Here is a 25,978-nt window from a genome sequence, read left to right as displayed (position 1 = left end):
TATTTACTAAAAACATTTTATATAAAAAGTATGTACAAAAATTACAATTTTTTATAGAAAAGTTAGTGTTCTTGCAGCTGCACACGCACAATGAACACAAAGAACTATTTGCTACATTTACTGTTGAAAGTCAAGAGGGTAACGAGGCTGGGGGAATGAGAGAATGAATCCACAAACGGAAATGGTAGATACCTCTATTTGTCTTCAAATGAGTCCTTGTCAGATTTTGCTTGTTAGTTTTTCACCAGGCTAAGCGTGTCTTTGGATTGCTGGGAAATAAAATATGATTATTCAGTCTGCTCCCTGTTGTGCTACATATATTCTCTCAGAATGGAGTGACATAAAAATGTGTACATATGGAGAGAAAAAAGGTTGGAAATGCCTGGGAGCACTTCCTAAATAAAATTGGGCCCATTATTATATATCAAGTTGCAGAGACAAAATGATGAAAAACATCTGTGTGTAGTAGATAGTAGTATCTGTCTTAAGTTACTGTCAGCTATGAATTTGTGCACAGCCCCTACGGCTTCTTCCAAATCCTTTTCCATCTGTGTCTCCCTGAGAACTTTATGTCATATAAACTTTTTCTTAATCATACGTATGGTTTCCACTTTTAGGCTGCAAATAATATATCTGAAATTCTCTTTCAGTTAAGAATTTTTTTAAAAAAATAAGCGCCTAAAATAACTGGACTTTAAAAAAAAAATCCATTATTTTATTTAATTGCTTGTAGTTGAGTATGTTGCTGAGGAGTTAAATAATATGAGCCTAATCCAGGAAATGAAATCTATGGGACTACTCAGTTTGTAAAGTGAAGCACATATATAAGACTTTGAAGGATCAGGGACAGAATCGAGATCTGGAGGGAGCTCTTTAATGCAGCCTTGTAGTCCTCCCGTGTTAAGTAGGAGCACTGTGTTAGCTGAATCAAAAATTAGAATTGGGAAGAAAATTTAGATAAAAGTTCTCTGCAAATTATTTTCTTTTGAAAATGTATTAAGCTAAAAACTGAACTATACAGTTTGAAAATTAGTCAGTTTTGTGAAAAATAAACAGTATATATCCTAATCGGATTGGATCAGATTGTGCTGGCCGTCCTCTCATTGAATAATATCTAAGGGGTTGGTCCTGCCCCATTAAGGTTTTTGCACTGATCTGAATGGGAGCAGGGTCAAGCCCTTACTCCACAAACAATTCAATTGAAAACCAATGGAACAACTTGCAAAGTAAGGCCTTTATCCTGCAAACACCTACACTCAGGCTTAACTTTGTGCACTAAGAGTACTCCCATTACAAGACTGGGACCTAAAGTATTATGTAATATAAGTAAGGGCAGCAAAATCTGGGCCTTGCTTAGCTAGATAGCCCCGAAGTATCTACACCACTGTAAATCAGGAGCAGTTCAATCAAAGTCAGTGAGGACCAGTGTGAAACTAGTGCAAATTCATACTGTATTCAAGATTAGGAAGCCACCAAATAAAGCTAAAAACTCTGTCGTGTGCAGTCGGAGAATTCTGAGATAATGCTTCAAAGGACTAGTTGAGAAAAATATATAATGTATCTGAGACATGACTGCACTGCAAAGCAAGCTTCTCCAGTAAGCAGTGGAGCAATTCACAGAATGGTTACCATTGAAATTAACATATTTTCCTCCACATAGAAACAGCAAACACAGACTGGAATAATGGTTTTGAATATCAACCTGCATGTGCTTCTTTCTTCTAACAAGTCAAAGCAAAGTGATTGCTGTAAATTCTCTTCTTGCTGTTCATAGGTAAGGTAAATAGAATGACTAGCATGCCTACTTTTCTGATTTATACAGACAAGGCAAGTGAGGCAACTGATGCACGTTCATTTCCTGTTGGCCACAAAGAAGGTAGTAGGGTGAATGGTACACCTGCTTTTCCTGTAGGCCATGGACAAAGTAAGTAAGGCTGTTTGCTGACTTTCATCATTTTATGACTCCCGAGGCAACCTTATTATATCAAAAATATAGGGCCACATTCTCTACTGGCTTAATTCTATGTGCTTTGATTTACATCTGCAGAGAATTTGGTCCATACGACTTCCTTGCCCCACTTGCCTTTCACTCCCTCTTTCTTTCAGAAATATATGGTTTTTCCCCTGAACCTGGGCTAGATCTGTAGCTGGTGTAAATTGGTGTAGCTCCACTAAAGTCACTGGAGTGGTGCTGACTGTTGTACGCTACCTGAAGATCCGGCTATATTGTTTATTCTTAACAAAACTTTAACTTTTGAAAAAACAGTTCTAATCTTACAGCTAACAAATCTAATATTTAGTTCAGGTAGAAAAACAAATGCTATGTAGTCCCCACACAGCCCTGCAAATAAAACAAAAATCTAAACAGTATTAACTAAAATCAGCCCATGCTGAAGCAGAGATAGTCATGTAGCCTCTCCAGGAATGAGAATGTTCTCCTTCAAATCCAAGCTAATTATTCTGCATCATATCATGTCCCATGGCATCATGCCAATCAACATGAAAGAACCACATCATGTCATGCTTGATATGAAACAAATAATGTAGTCCTCTGAATGCAACATTTAAAGGAAAAGACTTGGGTTCTGGATCAAATACTCATTTTCAGTAAGTATAGAGCGATTCCATATTTGAACATGTTGTAAGTGTGGTGAAATCTCTGCAGTACAATATTAATCAACTAAGTAGATATGGGATTATCAAAATGTACTGGGAACTCATAATATTGACTTATTGATTTCAATGGCTCTGCTGTGCCACTTCATTTTTCTGTCATCTATACAATATCCAAATGAAGACAAAAATAACCAGGCTGTGATCCCACGCAGCATTTAAGCACATGTTTAACTTTAAGGACATGAATATCCCATTGATTTCAAATGGAGTACTTGCACGTCAAAGTTAAGTATGTGTTTAAATGCTACTGTAGTTTAATTGTTTGCTAGCCTTTCATTTTGGAAATCTAAGATTCAAAATAGGGCCTGATCCTGCAAACCTTATTACTCGAGAGTAGTCCAACTGGCATCAGAGGGACTTCTGCTCATGTAAAGATTACTCACAGGAGAAAGAGTCAGCAGGATAGGGTCCATAGTGTCGTTCATGATAAAATCCATTTTCCAACCTCAATCTCATCCCCTATGCAAGTCTATAGTCTCCATCTAGTCCAGGGGTAGGCAACCTATGGCACGCATGCCGATGGTGGCACACGAACTGATTTTCAGTGGCACTCACACTGCCCGGGTCCTGGCCACTGGACCGGGGGGCTCTGCATTTTAATTTAATTTTAAATGAAGCTTCTTAAATATTTTAAAAACCTTATTTACTTTACATACAACAATAGTTTAGTTATATATTATAGACTTATAGAAAGAGACCTTCTAAAAACGTTAAAATGTATGACTGGCACGTGAAACCTTAAATTAGTGAATAAATGAAGACTCGGCACACCACTTCTGAAAGGTTGCCAACCCCTGATCTAGTCCCTGTGCAAATCCACCTTTCCTGCAGAGGGACTGCCACAAATGAGGTTTTGAGATGCTTTGGTAGACTGGTATGGGGAACCGCAGACAGTGCCTGCCTCCACTTGATCTGATCCTAGCCAAAGCTATTCAATACTTTGACACGTTAAAATCCTGGCAAGTCCTAGAACACTGGCATGTTTGGGGATCTGCTGTGCTGTTATACACGGCACAGTCAGCCACCTGCTGCACTTCCGTATTGACTGTTAGGTTTGATTGCTCCGAGAAATGATCCTTTCACAGGATGAATTGACAGTGGGGATTCTTGCATTGTCACTATTGCTTTGAAGTCACTGTATTGTCACAGTGGCTTCCTCCCTCCTCTGCCACCTTAGATTATAGAATTTAAAAAATGATTTCTTTGGGGGTCTGTTTTTCTGTTAATCACTTAGCTGATCAAAAAGGCTCCAAAAAAACTTGCTTCTTTGTCCATGTCAACCATGTCCTCGTTACTGACAGAGACAAAAATTCTATCATCCCTTTTTAGCTGAAATACTCCACCTTGATATATGGAGTAAAGTCCATATTCTGCCTTTTTAGACCAGCAGCTAGTTCTTGCACTTTTCATGAGCAGGATAGGCTCTGGATATGTCGTCAGTTTGTAAACATACTGGACCATTTGCTTAGGGTTTCTGCTTAGTGCTAATGGATCTGATTCTGAATCCTCGTTTTCAGGTTCGCGGAATCGAAAGTAAGTTTGAGAGTAGATGTAATAAAACCCGGTTCTAGGTATGATTAACTCCCCATTTTTCAACTCCACATTATAGAGGAATGAATGGTCTTTCCTTGAGGGTTCCCAGGTATTTATTTTCTGCCCAACACCTCTTCTGGATGAGGAATCTATTTGAGGAGAAAAAAATAGAGAAGAATACAGAGCTAAATAATGCTGTGTGCAACAAAGTCCACTTCTCGTAGCTGATGAGACTGTTTTTCAAAAACTAAATAAGAGCAATGGGCCAGATCCTGCATCCATTGGCTTCAGATGGTACAGGATCGGGCCCAATCTCTCTTAAAGGGTATGTTTCCACTTGCTGGTAGATCGGCACTGCTGCAGTCAATGCAATGGGAGAGCACTTGAGTACTCCACCACCCCAAGAAGCGTAAGAAAGTCGATGGGAGATGCCCTCCCATCGACACAGCGCAGTGTAGCCACCGCGGTAAGTGGATCTAACAATGTTGACTTCAGTTACATTATTCACGAAACTGAAGTTTCTTAAGTTAGATCGATTTACCATGGTAGCGTAGTCCAGCCCATAGATTTCAAGTTTCATAAGTAGCAATTTGGCACATCACTTTGTGGGGACTCATTTTAGTTTTGATCTTTGAATCCTTCCCCACTGCTGCCTGAAATACAGAATGAAAATGAATCCAAGTTGCCACATGGCTAATGAGCAAAACAATGTGAGAATCCTAACTCGCCCCTGGTTCCCCCAGAAGATTTGAGAACTTTAGCAAGTCCTTCATTAAATCTGGAGTGAATTTCAAGTCTGTTCTGTCTTTTTTTTTTTTGATGTGCCTATCACGATAGCTTCTAGGCCCTCATACACATATCTTTCTCCAAAAAAATACTGCAAAGGGGATAGACAGAGTTACGAAGACGGAATTTTCATTAAAAAAACAACTAATGACATAGAAGGAAGGTGCACCATAGATACCCAAGTTGAATGGGGTTGATACTACTATTCGAGTGCGCTGAAGAATTATTTTCACCAAAACTAGAAAATCTTTGATTTTTTTTTAAAGCTTTCCCTGTTTTCTGGCCAAAAAATTGCATTGAGTCCATGAGAAACAAGCAGAAAAGTGTGCCTAGAATAATCAACAGTCAATATTCATTTCTGGAAAATCGCAAAGCATATATATTCAGTGATCTTTCCCTATTTTGTATCCATCTTCTTCCCTTATCAATATAGCAAAATATCTTACTTGATGTGGATAGAGAGCTCTTCTTATTGCGGCTTCCAGTTAAGTGAGCTGCTATTCTGTGTCCATGGTTCTGAGATCCCTGTTCTTCAGTTCCTGGAAGAGTTAGAGACAGTTCAGTTACATGAAGATGAGAAATAACCATTTTAAATCTCAAATTAGAATTAGAGAAACAACAAAGCCATTGTCATCTCCATGGAAATATGTGACTAATTACTAAATTGACAGTATTTGAGGATTTATGTGTTTGTCAAAATATTTTATTTGACCAAATCAATGAGAGATTGAAGTGTAATGGTTGATATGGTCAAAATTTCTCAGAACTTCCCATACTCTCTTTGAAATGCCTTTTTTAAGCCTTCTGTATGTTCCCCCCCAAAACCAATGCCCAAACACCCAATACTAAAAATAAGTATGTGCTCGTGGAAAGGGTAAATATCTTTTAAGGCCAAATTCTGTGGTCTTTACTCTAGAAAAATTTCCTCTGACTTCTTGAGCCAGAATGCTTCCTGATAGTCCTCCTGGGGTGTAAGGCTCTGCATTAGTTTCAGAGGAGAGCTGTGCCCAATCCTTAATTAATGTAGCTGCACAACAACAAAGTACTATTTGTTCTCTGAAGCATGGAGAGGTTAAATGAATTGCATAAAATCACTGAATCAGACAGAGACAAGAACCGAAGCCAGGCACTTTTCCTGAATCCTGGTTCCATGCTCTAATAACTTGACCACATTTTCTGACTGCTTAATATGTCTCTTAAAAGAATATCAACTAATACTAATTGTTACTCATTTCCCATGCTTTGCTGCAGAAGAACTGTACAACTGAGTAAGAAATTAGGAACTATTCTCGACAACTGGAAAACATGTATGGAACCACTGCACATCTGCTACCATCGCAGTTTCTTTATGTGCTAAATAAATGTGATACATTAAAAATACCTTTCACTGCAGATGAAATGTTTTCCTCATAGTTTCTTGATATCATCTGCAAACACACGTAAAGAAAACTGTTTTCTTTCTGGGAAATCAGTAGAGCAGTGACAAAGATGCCAGAAACACAACTATTCCATATACTCTTATATACCACATAACTGAACAAACTCCAGCATTTGACCATCAAACAAATTTTATTTCTATTTGTAAATAAAAGCGGACATCAAAAGGAAACTGTATCATTTATTTCTCACAACAAACTGTTTTGCAATAATTTTAAATATCTGGGGCCAAATTGCAATGGAGCTCATCCAATTGAGTGTTAAAGTTCTTTGGAAAATCTGGCCCTCAATAAGAGGAAATATAGGGTTCAGGGCATCAGCTTCTGTTTGCAATTACTCCAGTGTAGATCTGCAGACATTTGATTGTGGAATAATTCACCGGAGTTACTCCAGATTAACCCTGGTACAACAGAGGAGAATTAGATCCAGCGGTTTTCACAATGGCAAAACTATTGATATATAAATAACGGCAGGAATATATCTGGCTTAGTCTGTGTCTACACTGCCACTTTCAGTGCTAAAACTTTAGTCGTTCAGGGGTGTGAAAAAATGCCCCCCTGAGCGACAGAAGTTTTAGCACTGAAAAGCACCAATATAGACAGCGCATTGTAGCTCCCGGCGATAAAGCTACCACCCCTCACCTGGAGAGCTCTCCCCCGGCGATACAGGGTGACTAGGCTGCCCATGTCACAACGCTGCCGCAGCCACGCTGTAAAGTGGGCAGTGTAGACATACTCTTAGTTACAGTAGTAAATCTCATACCCTGTTCTCAGGCAGTCTATCACCAAACTTACATTCAACATCTTGAACTAAGATTCATGTGAAAAGTTCTCACTCATAAATGTCCTGGCTTTCTTGAGGTTTTAATCAGATCCCACCTTATTTTCATGTAATTTTGATGTTAGTTCTTTATTAAGCAAAAATATTCTGTCACTTGAAGCCATTACTATTTCTCCACTGTAACTCATGGTTCCAGTCTCATGGGAAGGGTATACATTGAAATAACAATAGTTTCCAGTAAGCAATAATGGCTCCTCAATTGTAATAGCTCCATGAGAACAACAAAAGCATTGTCATCTCCATGGAAATGTAAGAGACACTGCCATTATCCAAGGAATACTGAGATTATAGAATGTAATGGCTCTGGGATACCTTAATCTGCATTTCATTGACCGAACAGCTTTCTTTCTAGCATACTGTTTATATGTATTTGGGAAACAGCTACTATATGCATAGGCAGCAGTTGCTTCTCTAGGAAATTCTGAATCTAGGTGTCTTTCCAATGGTAGCAATGTTAGAAGTTGTAGTGCAGACAGGGTGAAGGGCCTTTCTCCAACTATGTTGTATAATTGCAGGACAGCACTGGTGCAAAAAAATATTTATGAATTTTCCCATTGTAGAAACCTACTAAGTTAATATAGTGAGCCAAATTCTGCCCTCAGTTATACCAGTTAAATTTGGAGTAACTCCGTGGACTTCAGTTTGGGCCAATATTTTATTTAAAACAGACCTCCAGTGCATCAGTGTATAATAACTAAATCACTATTAATTTACTAGATCAGTGTTTCTCATCCTTTTCAATTTGGAAACCCTTTATTCAAAGTAAAACTTCTTCAAAATTACATTTGCGATAAAAGTGAGAGTTAAAAAAAAGTTTCAATGATATGCCTATATCATTTATTAGTGTGTAGGTGTGTGTATTTTGAAAGGTTGACACAGAATACCTGACCTTGAAGGGTAAGGCTGTGTGGGGAATGGGGGAGTGAGATTTCCAGGTTAGATTATAATAAAATTGTCAATGCTTCATGACATACCTGTTCTTTGTACAGTTGTGAGGCAGGAGGTGAATAGTGGTTTTCTTTACGATAACAGGGACGGTAACAGGGACGGTGAGCAAGATTCTGATCTCACACCTGTTACATTTCCTGTGGCTTGAGTGGGAATCACTCCTGATTTGCTAGTGTGAGTGAAAGAAAATCAGGCCCTACATCTCCATGCTCTGTCACAAATGAGAAGGACATTCTATATAGTAGGCATATTAGACAAACAGTGGATGAACCCCTCTTTGGGATGAACTTAGTAATAATTGGTCACCTGTATTTTCTGTGTCCTAAATACAGTGAAACTCTTGTAGTGAAATGACAATTTTTGTTCTCAGAAGAACTTCACTGCAAACAGAATTCCTTTATATCTGGAATTGCGATTTGACCACTAAAATGCAAGGAAACAATTTGGGATTTGCATTTTATTTCACTAGTTGGAGCTTAACTCTCTGAACCATCTGGATTGTTATAACCAAGCTCCATTGTTTAGTCTGTGTGAAAGTTCCAAAGTACCTTTTTAATTAACTCTCCTAGTTGCCACTTCACTTGCCAGCAGGGGTCACTCTCTCTTTCTTCATTTTCATTTAGATCCACATGTCTTATGAAAGTTCCGAGATCTTCCCCCATGAGACAAGCAATGCCGCTCTTGGAATACGTGTCCTGGAGCTGTGGTAGAAGGCAATAAGCTAGTTAATTCACTTAATGTACAGATATATGATGCATTTCTAAAACTCTTGGGGTTTAGGGAAACCCTTTCTGTTCTAAGTAACACCAATATGCTACAGCAAGTAATGATTTTATAAAGGAGAGTTAATCCTGACCTTACATACTTATTTAGCTACAACCAGATACTTGATATGCAAGAATACACTTACATTTTTATCTCTATATGTTCATAAACTGGACATCCAGGACTCAGCTGAATAAGTTTATGCACTTGCAATACCGACGTCACTAATGCTGAGAATTATTTTATCAGCTCTAACATTGTTAGAATTTAGTTCCTTTCCACAAGGGATCTTCCTACACTGAGCCTGAACATCAGCCACTAACCCACTCCCTATGTCTGCACTTTGGGCAAATTCTACTCCAGATTCAAACCTTGCAGCTTAGGGCATTTTCTGCAATGGAAGGGGGCCAGAAGACCACATTCAAACCCCTTCCCTATGAATTTTGAGGAAGCTGGCATTCAGATCTGATTCCACATCTGAGTCTTGTGACTTGGAGCCCATCTCTAAACCATTCATATATCTAAAGAGAGAATTCCTCCTTCTGATGTGTAAAGAGAAAGAGTGAAATCAGGGACCCACTGACGTCAATGGCAAAAGTCCCAATGTCTTCACTGTGGTCAGGAATAATTTTCCTAGTTATAGTTTAAAAATAGTAGTTAAATAGTTTCAAATAGTAAAGAATATAGTGAACAACAAAACCCTTCCTCGAGCTCTGCTACTTCTGCAGGGGATAACCCATTATCAAAACTGAAGCTGGCACTTGTTGCTTAATGTAAGAACACAGTAACCTAGGCAGCCTAGAGAGAACTCCTGATCCCATTGAGTTCAATGGTTCATCATCATCCAAAACCCCTGTTAAGACCTGTATGCCAGTAAAGTTTGGAAAGGAAAGAAACCAGTGAACATCCAAAGCATTCAGACCGGCTTCTTCTTCTTGATTTAATAGTTTAAATTCAACCATTCCTATCGTAAAGGATATTTTTTTTTGGTTTGTTTGTTAATCTGCTGCCTCTGGAAGTTAATTTACTTAACATGTCACAGTTTCAACTATCCTTCAAGCTTGGAACATTCAGCATCAGAGAACAGGGGGACTGTTCTCTACCCCTCCCCCCACCATTCCCATCCTTTTCTGTCTGCTTGAAAACAAAGGAGGCAAGCCATAGATTTCCCGCTGGAGCAGGATGGAGAGAATTCACCCATCTGACCCTGCAAATCTTACCTCACTTAACCTCAAGCTCCAGACCTTCGTGCAGAAACATTTACAGAGAATTCTCTTATGTTTAAAAATACTACCATATTCTATAATCATTGATGCAAAATGCTCTGACTGACAGGAGTATCCCCACAGGCTTTTGGACCATTACTGCAGAATAGGGTAGTATTTTTAATATAAGGCTTCTTACTTTGGGAACTTCACTTAAATCGGTGGAAATAAGCTATATAGATATAAGCACCTTTATACTAGTGTAACTGCATCCATGCTAAGGGGTTGGTTTTTAAACCAATATAATTAAATTGGTACCAAACCTGTATGTAGACCAGCCCTTACCAGGCCACTCTTCTACCAGATCTAGGGACCAGGAAAGGAGAGGGCACTTCAAAACTTTTCTCTTCAATCTGAAAGCAAACAGTACTGCCATTTCTGCTTTTTGCTTACTTGTCACACGCCTAGCCCCTGAGATAACTTTACTGTACTAGTACCTGGTATTGCTGCAGCATCTTGCATCCGCAGCGTTTAATGCACTCTGCAAACGTGAGTGTGGCAGGGAAGTAGTATTATCCCCATTTTAGAGGTTAAGGAAATGGAGGCGCAGGGCATTATGAGGCTTAATCAAATGATATTTGTACAGCACTTTGAGATCCAGGGAGGGAAGGTGCCACAGAAATGTTAAGTGGAGTATTATTAGTGAAATATTTCTTCAACTTCACCCATCATCTAAGGGCAACATTTGGATTATGCTTTTAAAGTCAATGAAGTCTGTTTTCTTCACTGTCCTATATCCTGGATGTGTAATTAACTCTACAGTGCATCCTAGGGCTAAGTCACTGCTTTTCAGCACTCCCCTCCCATAAGCCAAACTAGGCTGTTCAAAAAGCTTTATCCATCTTATGATCATCAGATGGTTACATTTAGCTAATCAGATGACTATCCATGTAGATTGAGAAAAATTACCTAGCATTAAATAAGATTTTTTATTTGTACTGACAGCTGAAAGGATCTGACACCTGGCCAGTGATGATTATTTGACAGAAGTCTCGAAATACAGATACTATGAAACAGCAAAAAGAAGGGAAAAGAGGGACCAGGCTCACAGATAAATATCACTAACCATAAACCACATGTACAATTAAGGTAACAAACTGTATTTGCAGTCCTAACATCTGTGTGCAGGAGAACAAAAAGGACATGTGTAGTAGAGACACCATATAATATTATGCAGATACCTGGGCTATTTTCAATCCAACAGAAATTCCCTTCAAAGTACTGGAGTTAGCCTTCACACCACAAAAGGGTTATTCTCCTGCAATAATAAGAGCTATATCTGAGGTAAGAATTGTTGGATGTGGTTTATTCAGAATAGTAGAGTACTCTTTCAAAAGTTCAAACCATACATATTTGGAGGAAAAGCAACTAGGAGAAGGTGCTGTGGTTACTAATTGCTCATGTTCAAAAGTTTGATAACAAAGAACTTTGAACCAAGTATCTGAGAGTTGAAACAATTTTGCGTACATTTCTTTCTTATCGCCAGTACAGTGTAACCTATTTTCTTAAGACAAATGTGATGTTTCTGTAGATTCCTAATCTCACCAGGTATGAAGCTATCAGAGCAACAAACTCAGCAGACAGGTCCCCAGTTTTATACACTCAAGAAGTCTGGTATTGATTGTAGAGTGGTGCGAATCATCTGATAAGAATTTCCCAAACCATCTGATTTAGCCATCTCAAAAGAAACTGTGAGTAGAGTACTACTCAATTTTGCAGGTGGTAAATTCAAGGGTTGCAATAGTATTTTATATTTATACAGCACCTTGCAAATGCAAGGATCTCAAAACCCTACAGAAACGATATACCTACAATGCTGCTTGTGTGCAGCCACCTCTGGAGCTAGGGAGAGCACCCAGATGGACAGCACACTATAGTAGGGATGGTAGGATAGGAAACGTGGATGGACACCTAGACAAACCCACTACCCCTACAGAACTGCCATGGGTCATGAATGTCCATATAGGACCATGGGTTTTAAAGTCTTGTGCAAAAGTCACCCAGCCAAACGTTGCATGGAACTTCAGTTACTTACTTAAGAAAAGATAAATGGCTGAGCCGATGCTTCCAGGATATGAACCTTTGGTTGCAGGGAGTGGAAGGCACAGCCCCACAGACATTCCCCAGCTCTCTGCGTGGGGGGCAATGATTAGCTTGTGTCTGCCTGAAATTCTATCAGGATTAGTCACTGTCTGAAAACAAAGTATTGTCGTTGGGTTTTTTTTTAAGCGTGTGTGACTATTCGGGTGAGAAAGCTGACTCTCCTTCTAGCCCCTAGCACTACGAATGTCCCAGCAGTGCTGACAAGGCACAAATTGGAGTGAAGAAAGAGCAACTTTGGAACATCAATGAAATGCGCGTTTCTGTTTCGGGGGAAAAAAATAGAAGTCTAAGGTGAGTTTTAAAAACTTCTCCTTTCGTGACCTTCGTGTTCTGCATAAAAGCAAACAAACCCAGCCAACCAGCAAAACAAACAAAGCCAGCCTAACCCACTTCTCCTACAATGAAAGCAAAAGCGCTGGATCTCCAAGGCTTTCCTGCTACAATAAACATTGCCAAACTACAGTTCACCTAGGGCCCAATCCTGCTCCCTGCAAACACTGGGAGTTTTGCCACTACCGTCAGCGGGAACAGGATCACTCGTGCAGGAACCCATACAACCTTCCTTTGAACAGGACAAGGGCACACACGATGCGTTTGTTTTTCTTGACTAGATTTAGAGAGAGAGAATGAGGAACTGCCTGTAGGCTGGCCAAATCAGCCTGCAGATTGAGCAGTGCCTAGATCACCGCTCTGGTACTTACCTGTTTCAGCTCATTAGTGAAGTAAAGGAAAGTAATCGCCACGCAAATGGATTGCAGCAGCACAGCGGAGATCAGCACAAGCCCACAGGTCTGGCCAGTGCTGGGGCCAGCCGTAGGCAGCCTCATGGTTGGTGCGTACACAAAGAGAAGAGACACAAGACTGGGAGAGCGAGCGAGGCAAGGGAGGTTGTTATTGTTTGCTTTGTTTGAGGTGGAGCTCTTCCTGGTTGAGCAGGGCTGCAGACTTTGTCTCTCATCCACCCCCTTAGAGGATTTCCCTGCTGGCTGATCTCCAGGAAATGGGGATGGGCGGGAGGGGAGAAGGCACAACAACAATAATCCTAAAGTCTGCACATGAAAAAAGTACAGCCACAAAAATCCAGCTTTCGTGTTTGCAAAACCGGTGTGTCCTTGAGCTCTGATTTCTTTGCTGTATAGGCAATGCTGCTGGAAAATAGACTGGGGGTGGGAGAGGGCCTCATTTAAATGGTATTCACACTTCTTCCTTTGAATAGCTTTTGAATGGCTAGCCTTTTAGCAACCCTTTCTTTGTTCCTTGTAAAGCTGCAATTTCTGCCACATGCTAATACAGATCCTGATTCGCTTGTCTCACCAGTTTTACACCTACCTAACTCCATTGAAGTCAATGGAGTTATTCCAGATTTACATCAGAGGGAGTGGGGTCAGAATCAGACTCTTCATGTGTGTTGAAAATGCAATAAAAAAGCAACACCAAGATGCTATTCTCCTCCATTCTGCAAGGCCAAATCCCCAACCCCCCCCGCCCTTTAAAAAAAAAAAAACGAAAAAAAACCCCCAAACAACCAGCCCAGGGTAGGTGGGGAAAAGAAGGAACTGAAAAAAGGCCCTTCATGGAATGGGAGCAGCAGTGGTTCTCAGCTGCCTGGCAGCCTCTGCTGGCAGTTTGATCTGGGAACAGGGCTGAGGAGAAAAGGATGTGGGAGAGGATAGGGGCCCTTCACAGCATCATTCCACCTTCAACCTGCGGAGAGTGTGCAGTGTAAGATATTGCTGACTTTGCCCTCCTGAATTTACCCTGGGTTTCCTCTCCTCACATTGGACTATCCTTTGAGGAGCATTTTTGGGCAGCTGCCCTTAGAGAGCCATTGGAACATGACTCCTAAGAAACTGGGCCTCTGTGCAAATGCCCCAGCCCTAAGCTCTGAGGGCCACAAGATTTCTTGGAGCTTCAAGAAGGTGAAGACCTCTTGAAAGAACAGTCTGGAGGAATTGACAGGTGGAACTGACATTCATCGAGATTCCTGGGCCTTACTGAGGTTCTCCTGTAAGACAGCCTTTACCTGTAGAGTTGGTGATTCCAGTCAACTTGCTGGTGGATTGAGACCACCTCACTGGCTATACATTGGCCAAACTGGACAGTCACTACGCAAGAGGATAAATGGACACAAGTCAGATATCAGGAATGGCAATATACAAAAACCTGTAGGAGAACACTTCAACCTCCCTGGCCACACAATAGCAGATGTAAAGGTAGCCATCTTACAGCAAAAAAACTTCAGGACCAGACTCCAAAGAGAAACTGCTGAGCTCCAGTTCATTTGCAAATTTGACACCATCAGATCAGGATTAAACAAAGACTGTGAATGGCTAGCCAACTACAGAAGCAGTTTCTGAAACCCCTCTGCTCCCTGCCCCCTGACAGTCCCCCCCAGAACTCCCAAACTCCAAAAGAGTTGGCAGCACTGCCTCCCTTCTTCACTTCCCCCACCCCTCCATCCCTGCCTTGCTAGCAGGCTCAGTAGAGAAGACTCCCCGTGTACCACTAAAGTTGGTTCCTTCGGGTCAGGGTTTTGGTACTTTGGCTGAGTTCTGTGGGTAAGCTGATATGGCTATTGTGCCTGTTTGCACACTAGTCTCCAGGGCTGTCCCTCACAAGCACTAAATTCATTTCAAAAATGTAAAACAAAACATAGATTTCCAAGTGCTTTTGTTTATATGCGTGTACCAAAGCATCTGCTACTACTAGTTCTCTCATAGAGGATGGAGCTACCATAGTCTGTGTGTGGGTGGGTGGGGGGTCATGTCTTCTCTTTCCCCTCCAACTTTCCTATTTAAACTCTGAAAACTGTGTCTCTTCTACTCAGACTTTGTTCACACTAGCAAGTTGTACCTGTATAGTTAAAGCAGTACAATCTCTCTTAGTGCAAATGCAGTTATTCTGGTACGAAGGTGCCTTCCCATAAGGGTAGTTCTTTATAACATCTTCATACCAGAATAACTGCATCTGCACTAGGGACTGTAGCAGTATACGGTTAAAAATAAATTCGCATCCCTAACTGACATAGTATAAAAACTCGGTAGATCAGGCCTCAAAGGTACTGTAGCTTTGAGGAGGTCTTGTCTGTGATAGAGAGTGCCAGTATCGATCCATTGACAATGCAAATGGTTGTGGATTGAAATCCACAGCAAGACCTGAATTCACTTGATGTTGACATTTTAGGACTATATTAGGGTTAGAGACTGCCCTGTCAGACAGGTACCCCAATGACACCCTCTTATTTGTTCAACACATAAGAGCCTTACAACACAGTCTTCCTGACAGATTTAGCCAGTGAAGCTGTACCAGAGAAATTTCAGTAGTGGGGCAGGTCAAAACAGCTGAGAAAATTGTGTTAGCATGAACTTGCCAATAGGTGATTGGAATCAAAAAGTCTGTGTGCTAAATGCTGTAGCATTCAGATTTTTATTGTATCTGTAACGACACGAAACGCAACCCTCCCGTTTTGCAACTGGGTACGGTTTCTGCCATGCAACGTGACACTTTGTGAAACAGTTTAACGCCGCTACACCTGCCGGATGGTGCCACTTACATGGGGCTCCGACAGCCAGAGAGAGCCCATCCTCCTCTCCCCTGCAGCAGAGATCACTCCCTCCCTCCCTGCATTCACAGATCGCCTCCGGCAGTCTGGAGCTCCTCCTCAGCATGCCAGGACGAACGGCTCAGGCCGTTCCTGAGCAAGCTCACAGAGACATTAGGCGAAGGCCAACAACAAGGGAGCCAGGGGGTCGGAGAAGGGGCAGGGAGGTTCTGGAGGGGGCAGTCAAGAGAGGGGGGGGGTTGGGAGTTTGGGGGGGGCTTTCTGGGGGTGGGGGTGTGGATAAGGTTTTGGGCAGTCGGTACAGGTAGGGGGTAGGGTGCTGGGGGGCATTTGGGGGGTCTTAGGAGGGGGCAGTTAGGGGACAAGGAACAGGGAGGCTTAGGTAGGGGGTGGGGTTCTGGAGGGCAGTTAGGAGCAGGGGTCCCAGGAGGGGGCAGTCAGGGGACAAGGAGCGGGGGGGGGGGTGTTTGGGAGTTCTGGGGGGGACTGTCAGGGGGCAGGGAGCAGAGGGGTTTAGATGGGTCGGGAGTTCTGGGGGCGGGGCTGTCAGGGGGTGGGGAGTGGTTGGATGGGGCGTGGAAGTCCCAGGGGTCTGTCTGGGGGTGGGGGTGTGGATAAGGGTTGGGGCAGTCAGGGTACAGGTAGGGGGTAGAGTCCTAGGGGGCCAGTTAGGATGGGGGGAGGGTTTCAGGAGGGGGCAGTCAGGGGACAAGAGGCAGGGAGGCTTAGGTAGGGGGTGGAGTCCTGGGGGGCAGTTAGGGGCAGGGGTCCCAGGAGGGGGCAGTCAGGGGACAAGGAGCGGGGGGAAGGTTGGGGGTTTTGAGGGGGTGAAGTGGGGGGGGGGGAGGGAGGGGGCTAGGGCAGGACAGGGGCGGGGCTAGGGCGGGGGCTCCTCCCGTCCTCTTTTTTGCTTGCTGAAATATGGTAACCCTAGTTTACTGTCAAAATAGAGTGGAATCAAAAGTGAAAGTAAAATAGATTTCACGGAAAGTTAGAAGGTGCCCTGGGATAGGGATTCATTCTTCATCTTGCATTTTGGACCCTTCTCTGGCCTGCCAACAGACTTCCCCCAAATCTGCAAAGTTAATAGGACTAATCATGTGAGTAGAGCTAGTCATGCATGTAAGTGTCTGTTGGAACAAGGCCCTTGGACTGTAAGCCACCCTCCCCCCTGCCCTCCCAGGGTAGGGACCATGTCCTCCTATTGTTGTTCCTTATAAAGCTCCATGCACATTTATGATGCTGAATAAGTGATAAATAATAACAGGAATAAATGGTACCCCCAGTGTCCTCATTTAAAACCAAATTAATAAAGTTCACATTGAAAAAGAAGGGTGTGAAAAAAGGTAAATAACATTCTAAGGCCCTTCCCAAAAAAAGATGGTGTTACATTTCATTTTGAATTTCCAAATTTCACTAACAAAAAAGACCCCATAAAATTGTATGGGTTTTCACACTAAGGTAGGATGATTTGATAGCAAAATCAGCCCATTTTCACTATAAAATAGACATATTTAAGAGGGAAAATTGCACACATTTTAGTTTCCCATTCTGAAATTAAAATATCTTTCTGACTGTAGATTGCACAGGTGAAATGTACAATTTTGCAGGTTCTGAAGGTGAAAATGACCATTCTGTGGGAATTGCACACACGCTGAAACTTCTGGGTCACAACATCACCTCGAAGCAATTATGCAAGTTTTCATATTCCATTTATCTAAAAAAATGTTCTGCGCTTTGGCACACTGCAGGAGCTGAAATAGCTCACTAGCAAAAGTAATGTATCTGATCAGCCTCTGCCTAGCTGCCAAGCAATCCCTCTGTCGCCCCATTAAAGCTTATTCATTGACTCATGCACAGGACTTTAATAAGGGATAACCTCACTCTTTGTCCCATGCCAGGATAATGGAAGAAACCCAGGTACATAAGATCTGTATTACTCACTATACCAAGAAAACATCCTGGCTCTGCACCTCCAATAGCTCTTCCCTAGATGTCTGATCAGTAGGAATTTTCAATACCTATGCAAATCTCTGTAAAACATGCTGAAGTGTCCCTTTAAAAACTCTTTACTTCTGTTTCCCCACTGTAGAGATGGCAGAATTGTCCTTTCAGGCACATTTTCAACATCATGAGAGGCATGGAGGTTCATGTTTAATGCAAAAAGATCGAGGAGTACTTGTGGCACCTTAGAGACTAAAAGAACAGGCGTACTTGTGGCACCTTAGAGACTAATAAATTTATTTGAGCATAAGCTTTCGTGGGCAAGATGAAGTGGGCTGTAGCCCACGAAAGCTTATGCTCAAATAAATTTGTTAGTCTCTAAGGTGCCACAAGTACTCCTGTTCTTTTTGCGGATACACACTAACACGGCTGCTACTCTGAAACCTGCCCTTGGAGACTAACACATTTATTTGGGCATAAGCTTTCGTGGTCTAAAACCCACTTCATCAGCTGCATGCAGTGGAAAATACCCTAGGAAGATATATATACACAGAGAACATGAAAAAATGGGTAATGTTTAATGCTGCATTCATGAAGATGAACATCATTATTCATATATATAATATATTATTTGATTTATTATTTGCAGTGCAGTCGCACAGAGGAGTCGTGGACCATGGTTCCATTTTGCAGCTGCTGAACAAAAGATGGTCTCTGACCTGAAGCACTTATAATCTACATATCTCCAAATGCCTAACTGGACAATATGAGCCGTATGCAAATGAGGCAGACTATAGTAGATGTTCTTGCATATAGGGGCTCTCTACATTGACACCTCTTCTTAGCGACAAGGGATGTCCTGGTTTCTCCATTGACATTACCATATGGAGTGTTGGTGCTATAGCTGGGGCAGAGGAACCCAGCTGATCTGGAAAAGGAAAGAGCACTGTGCTGTGTTGTCATACTCTAGCTTTTCACCTCTGGAGACCATAGTCCAAATGGTATCCCTAGCTCTTTGATCACAAGTGGAATGAATCATCTCCATTTGGTGCCTCAGGGCTTGTTTATACAGGGAAAGCATACAACTAAAGGTGTGGCGTTAATGCGCCCAAGTTAAAGTGAATTAAGCCTGCCTGTGGAGTCTCTCATTCAGGAGTAAAGTGGCCAGTTGCTTACTCCTCCTCCAGGATTAGTTCTGGGTACAACTGGGTCTCTCTATTGAGAGGTGACACAATGAAATTCACACAAAAGCAAAGAGAAATGGGTGTGTAACCAGAACCGACCTCATGTTGTTTTAGTGGCATGTGAACTCTTGATACCAACTGTCACAAATGGCCCAAGGCTTATTTCAGTGACAAGGCGAATGTGCACCTAGGGCTCTATTTTTAAGGCATTGCCCCAGTTTGGAGGCCTGATTCTTCCCTCACTTATGCATATAACTGCATTAAACGGCGCTATTCCTGGTTTGTTTTATGCTGGTGTGAGAGGCGAATCAGGCCCTTGGGGTAGCACATCTACACATGGGAAGCACAGCCATTGCTACACCCCTGATGGAGGTAGCAGTGTGTGCTTTCCTCCATGGCCAGGCAGCTCTGATGGCCATTGGAGCCATCTTCCTGCCCTCCCTGAACCTTGTGCAGTTTTGTGTTCAGGTATACACAAAAATTGTGATTTGGACCAGCCTTCGTATGGTGAGTGCAGGGTGCTATCGAAGGCTACTTACATGCACCCTCCCTGTCTTTGTGTATCTGTCCAGTGACACATCCCAACCTGGCCCCTACTTAGCATTTAATGTAGACTGTAGGTTCCTTAGAGGAAGGTCAATGAACCAGATTCTGAGCTCACTTTTCACTGTTTTTTAACCATTGCAACTTCATTAGAATTATTCCTGATTTACTCTGGTGTAAGTGAGATCAGAACTGAGCTCTATTTGCCTGTAAAATGCCCTGCTCACCTGTTATATTAATAATAATATAATTAATAATTTAAGCTTGGCCTGCCTCCATGTAGGATGGATGAGTCAATCTTTTCAGGCTGGGCACGGCTTTATTTGAAATGCCCCCAGGATAAGATTTATTTCAGAAATATCAAAATGACCTCATCAAAATGTTGTTTCGATAGCATCAAAACACCTCGTTTTGTTTTTATTGTTTCAATTATTTTATTATGTTGTATTACTTAAAATGATAAAGATTGAATGCTTTGACCTTATCAAAATGAAATATGAAACATTTCAATATTTTGACAAAATCAATATGTTCCCTAGAAACATTTAAATTTAATCAAATACATATTTAATATTTTCAGATGAAAAACTGTCCTGTCAGAAAATTTTCAACCAATCTATCAACTTTCACTAATAACTTACTTAGTGAGCAGAAATCCTAGAATAAGTAAACATGGGTGCAACGATCTATGGCAGTGGTTCCCAAACTTGTTCTGCTGCTTGTGCAGGGAAAGCCCCTGGCGGGCCGGGCCGGTTTGTGTACCTGCCGCGTCTGCAGGTTCGGCCGATCGCAGCTCCCAGTAGCTGCGGTTCGCTGCTCCAGGCCAATGGGAGCTGCTGGAAGCGGCGCGGGCCGAGGGATGTACTGGCTGCCGCTTCCAGCAAATCCCATTGGCCTGAAGCAGCGAACCGCGGCCACTGGGAACTGCGATTGGCCGAACCTGCGGACACGGCAGGTATACAAACCGGCCTGGCCCGCCAGGGGCTTTCCCTGCACAAGCTGCGGAACAAGTTTGGGAACCACTGATCTATGGGCCCAAATGTGAAGTCCTCATTCAATATGAGTGAAATCCTGGTCCTATTGAAGTCAAATGGACTTTTGCCATTGACTTCAATGGACCCAGAATTTCACCCTTTGTATTTAGTTCTTACTTAGATAAAACTTCTGTTCAGATAAGAACTTCAGAATTTAGCCCATTGTAAACAGAAATCACGATCCTCTTAGGGTGTAGCTGTGTTGCTCAGGGCTGTGAAAAATGTTGCACCCTAAACGTCATGATTAGGTCGAACTAGCCCCTGGTGCAGACACAGCTAGGTTGACAGAAGAATTCTTCCATCAACCTATCTGCTATCCCTCAGAGAGTTGGATTAACTACATTGACAGAAAAACCTCTTCTGTCGATATAGAAGTGTAGACTATAACTTTGCCACTGTAGACTATAACTTTGCCATTGTAGCACCTGTTGTGTAGACATATCTTTGGGACATGGACATTTTTCACAGCCCTAAGCGATGTAGCTAGGTTGATCTAATTTTATGCGTAGGCAAGGCCTCAGACCTCCTACTAGGATTCCTCATACTGAAGCAGACCATTGATCCATCAAGTCTAGTATCCAGCAGGGGCCAATGTAGTCATGTTTGCATCTGGCTATTAAAAATTGGATCCTGATCCTCTGCAGCATTGCACCTTGTGGAGTCCTCCAGACCTGTGCCAAGTGGGTGACTATCACCACACCTGAATGGTGGCGTCTTACACCCACTTTGCACAGGTGAAAGCAAGTACTCAAGGTGCAAGGCAGTTGCGAATCTTAGTTTTAATAATTCAGAGGAAAGTGGAAGGGAAATCCATAATTCACCTAGCTGTCTGTAGCATTTTTGAGAGAGGAAAAATCATTCCTGACAAACAGCAATCTGCTTGTGCCCTGAAGCATGACATGTTATTACCCTTATCTTTGATGAGAGACTTTGCCCTCCATGAAAATGGAACAGATAAATACCACTCCATAGGGTGCCAAAATGCAAGCAGAGAAAACTAAGTTCCTTTCAGTTGCTTCCTTTCTGTAAAGTGTCTGCTGTGTGTCTGACTGCCTTTGCTTGGGATGTAGTTTCTACCTGAGACAGTTTAAAAGCAATACACACACTGATGCTTAGGGAGTGATTTTAATGAGATTTCTCCTTTCCCAGTGAGAGAAACTGCCATTCACACACTGATGTCCTGAGACTCCTGACAATATTGTAACATGGTGCACCTACAAAAATGCCCTCCCTTAGGTTGTGTCAAGCCCTATGTTCAAGACTTGTGTGGGTGCAGAGAGCAAGACCGAAGAACAGGGGGCTACTTATTTACCCTTTTAAATGGGGTAAACTTTCTCATTCCCATAAGTAAGAAGGGAAGCACAATTACTTGGCAAACAGATTGTCTTCACAGCAGTTAGGCCAGGTCTACATTTCAAATTTATATCGGTATAACTACACCCCTGAATGACACAGTTATACTGACCTAGCTCTCTATGTAGACAGGAGAGCTTCTCCTCTCAACATAGCTACTGCCTCTCGAGGAGGTGGATTAGCTACGCTGGCAGGAGAAGCTCTCCCGTAGGCATAGCAGCATCTTCACTAAAGTGCTACAGCAGTGCAGCTGTGCCTCTGTAGCCTTGTATGTGAAGACAAGTCCCTAGCTTGACTGAGAACGACCACACTTCAGAACAACACTGGGGTTACACAGAGTGATTTGATTAGCAGCACACAGTGATTGGATTAGCTACTGGTGAGTCGTTGCACCCCACTGCATTACCAGCTTGCGCAGCAGAGTCACTATCTGGAGCTCTAGACCTCTCCCACCCCAAAACACCAAGAGGTGGTTTCACCCAGGTAATTAGAGTTAGGTGCCTAATCTTTGTGAATCCCATCTAAGATCTCTTATGCCAGTTCTATGCCCACTGGGGACTCCATGACAGGGGGATCTTCAGATAGAGAGACCTGCCTTTTGTTCAGCACATTTGCGTTATGTGAGTGGCACAAAGGGGCTAAATTTGAACAGAGAACACTGAAAACTTTTTAGTGGTGGAATTATTTAGGTCAGTTGATGCTAAAGAAGATTGGGGAGAACTTTAGAGAGAACTTTACAAAGTTAGGTGAGTAGGCAGCATGGTGGTAGATTAAATTAATTGTTGAAAATGCAAAATAATGCAAATTAGGAGGAATAATCTGAATGATTCATACATATCACTGATTTCTAAATTAACTGCAACTACTCAAGAAAAAAACCTGGGTCTCATTGTGGATATTGTATTAAAACCTCTTCTGAAAGTGCAGCAGTGGTTAAAAAAAAAAAAGGTTCGGTTGCATAACAAATAGGGTATAAAATTGTTTACTACAAATATTATAAGGCCATTGGAAAAACCGATGGTCTCTGCATTGGCAGTTCCTATGGAAAGTTTTGTTTTTAATCATTTTGAAACTGCAAGGCTGTCTGTCAACTTCTCAGCCCAAAGATTAGAGATTATAGTATAATAGGGAGTAGTACTTCCTTTTAGCCAATAACAAAGCCAGGAGTTTAAAAAATGTTCTGTGTCCTGATAATCAAAGGGAGTGAAGCCAAAGGGGACTGGGCTTGTATTGGCATTCCCAAGAACTGCTGTTCATGGAAGGTAAAGTTTGCCAGTTTCAGGATATTTTCCATTGCCTGAACAACCCCTAGCCCTGCCACAGTACAATCTAGTTAACAACATAGGCAGAAGGAGGAAATGAAAACAGTCTCTCAGGTTGATGCACTTTCAACATACATCATACCCGTTCCAAACATGTTTTTTAGATATTTAACTAAAGATTGGATTTAAAAACATTTGGTTTAAAAAGTAGCCAGGTACTCTATAACTGTGGCAATATTTGATCAAAGTCCATAGGGCTGACTTGAAAGCAAGTTGCTGCATTTTTTTTTAACTAAAGCCACACAGTATATGGTTTAGCGGTGCCTTTTCTGTTCTCCTGTATCTAGAGTTTAAAGACAAATTCAAGTTGATATGCCTTCATCTTGCAAAACAAGATAGGATTTCAGTGCCTGGGGAAAAGGAATAAAGCAAGCACTTCCCAGCATTTTCCAGGCAGGATTTCCTTATTTGACAAGCTGCACTTGGGAAGGACATTGGACGCTAAATCATAACAGGGACAATCAGTATCTAGTGCAAAACATCAAGCATAAAACTGAACAGTGAAGTTTTGGGTTTTTTCAATCAATATTTCGGTGTAACCAAGTCTCAAAATGATTGTTGTAGCCGTGTAGGTCCCAGCATAAGAAACAAGGTGGGTGAGGTAATCAGAAAAAACTTTTCTCAGGAAAAACTTCCTAACTGTAAGAACAGTAGGACAATGGAATAAGCTACCTAGGGAAGTTGTGGAAGCTCCTTCACTCGAGGTTTTCAAAAAGAGGCTGGATAGCGATTAACAAACCCTGCGTCTTGGCACTGGGTTAGACTAGTGTAGTTCGAAAGCTTGTCCCTTCCACCAACAGCAGTTGGTCCAATAAAAGTTACTCCTTACCTACCTTGTCTCCCTCCTATCCTGGAATCAACACGCCTACAACAACACTGCAATAATAATGGTTAGCACTTCAAGGCCAGGGGCAAACAATGATTTACTCACATTGCTTGTATTACTTCTTAAGCCAGATATGTTTTGGTACTCCCATTTTATAGATAAGGAAACTGAGACACCAAGAGCTTGAGGTTTGCCTAAGGCTGTATGGCAAAACATAGGGAGAGGCCTTGCAGTCAATGGGTTTTTCAGCTATATTAACTACCCGTGTAGCTGCCCAAATGCTAACTAGTGTAGACACATAAAGCTACTGTCTGCACTAGTGCAAGTGAACTAGGATAAGTAGTATAGGTGAAAATCATGACTTATAGTGCCTTTGCCAGTCTACAGCAGGGGTTTGCATTGGCACAGCTGCAGAGGCATCTGGCCACCAATGGCTGTGATCATGGCAAATCTGTGCAAACAAGGTCTAAGAATATGGAATCATTTAATGCTGTGAATATTTCTGCCTGAGCTGTTCTAACTTTTTCTTTGCAAAGCCACATTGTTTTGCCATCTCCTCTTGGATTGTGGACTTATACTGTATCACCTGGTTAAGAAACTTTAGGGGTGGGAATTGCAAAGCTGAAAATGTTGCAGTTTAATCTTTAGGAGGGAAATTCAAGATAGAAATTGTTGCATAATGCTTGGGGATAGTAATCTCAGAAAGATAACCAATGGCTGCAGGCTGCAATCAGCTAGTAAAACTAGCTCTTCGGGACAGTTAAGTTGCAAAACTACCTCCATGACCAACTCAGTTAAAACAATAACTCAGTATTTGACTTAGCTGAAGATAATAGACAGCCCTCTATGATTTGTGGCAGAGCTGCTTAATTTGATTTTTCTCAGCTACCATAAGACAAAAATCAAATGTATATTTGGGACAAACAGGCTTTTAATTACCTAGAGGAGGAAAATTATTATGTGAAGATAGACCTCTCAGCAGAGCCATCTATAGCAGAGAATATGTTTAGAAAGCAAATATCGACACATACTCAAGTACACAAACACCATCTAAAGGAGAGAGAGACAAAAAAAAAAAAGATATGCAAAGGCCTAATTTTAAAAAGTGGACTCTTAATGTTGTACATGCAATTTTGAAAAAGCAAAACTTGTGCAACAATGATAAAGCATCACAAAAAGAATTGCTTTCTGTTTCACTATATAGCATTTCTAATTTTTTGCCTGCCGAATTTCCTGCTATAGTTTTAAGAAAACAGAACACAGATTCTCATTGTAACAGGCTGTGTGCTGGCCCATGAAATGAGGCTATAGGTTAAGTACTGCCCATGCCTGGTTCAGCATGGAATGAGGGAATTCTGGGGGATGTAGTCCAGAGAGGCTGATGTGAGATGTAGTGCAGACATGTGATGAACAGCAGGTGATTGCAAGATTCTATAATACAGATGTTTGGTTAGTTTTAGAAAGAGCAGGGAGAGGCCAGACTTAGAGTAGCGGGGAAAGGTCTCGGAGGAGGCCTAAAGACAGGCAAGAAAAGAACAAAGAACTCTAAGGAGGGGTAAAGAATGTGAAAGAAAATGCCTGGGATAACACACATGAGTGTGGACTTGAGATCTGGTGTTGGCATGTGTGCTGAGCAATCCACTGGTGAGCGTGTGTTACAGATTCCCCTCAGCGTCTAATCCATGGAAAAGAAGATTCTGTTGTAGACGTCCCCTGTCCCCTCCTCCAGCTCTGGAGGTTCCCACTCAATCCCTGGTGTGTTGGCCAAGATGGCAGCTGCCACAGTTGTTTAGTGGCCTTCTGCTGAAATTTCCAGTGAGTGTGTCAGGAAGTCCCCTCTTGATCCCTTCTATGGAC

At 41.9% G+C, this 25,978-nt stretch overlaps 1 protein-coding gene and 1 long non-coding RNA gene across 3 annotated transcripts; one reads left to right on the top strand and one right to left on the bottom strand.

Annotated features, from left to right (window-relative positions):
• TNFSF10 (TNF superfamily member 10) lies at positions 1 to 13,386 on the bottom strand. Of its 2 annotated transcripts, XR_010590578.1 has the most exons (6): positions 13,055 to 13,386; positions 8,769 to 8,921; positions 8,247 to 8,389; positions 6,377 to 6,422; positions 5,442 to 5,534; positions 4,020 to 4,358 (listed from the first exon to the last, which is right to left on the bottom strand). XR_010590578.1 is itself a non-coding variant. In XM_005315636.5 (5 exons), the coding sequence occupies exons 1-5, from the start codon at positions 13,178 to 13,180 to the stop codon at positions 3,907 to 3,909; spliced, it is 870 nt and encodes a 289-aa protein (XP_005315693.3). In that variant the 5' UTR covers positions 13,181 to 13,334; the 3' UTR covers positions 1 to 3,906. The 2 variants fall into 2 exon arrangements, 1 of the variants encoding a protein (XP_005315693.3); XM_005315636.5 differs by lacking the exon at positions 8,247 to 8,389 and having other exon boundaries at positions 1 to 4,358; positions 13,055 to 13,334.
• LOC135973640 (uncharacterized) lies at positions 12,388 to 20,076 on the top strand. The gene is made up of 2 exons (XR_010590579.1): positions 12,388 to 12,644; positions 18,509 to 20,076. It is a non-coding gene; the product is annotated as an uncharacterized LOC135973640 (long non-coding RNA).
• The last annotated feature ends 5,902 nt before the right edge of the window (positions 20,077 to 25,978 follow it).

The sequence above is a fragment of the Chrysemys picta genome, chromosome 9 (assembly GCF_011386835.1).
Source record: "Chrysemys picta bellii isolate R12L10 chromosome 9, ASM1138683v2, whole genome shotgun sequence".
In the NCBI taxonomy this organism is placed as follows: domain Eukaryota; kingdom Metazoa; phylum Chordata; order Testudines; family Emydidae; genus Chrysemys; species Chrysemys picta.
This window is presented reverse-complemented; position numbering and strand designations above follow the sequence as displayed.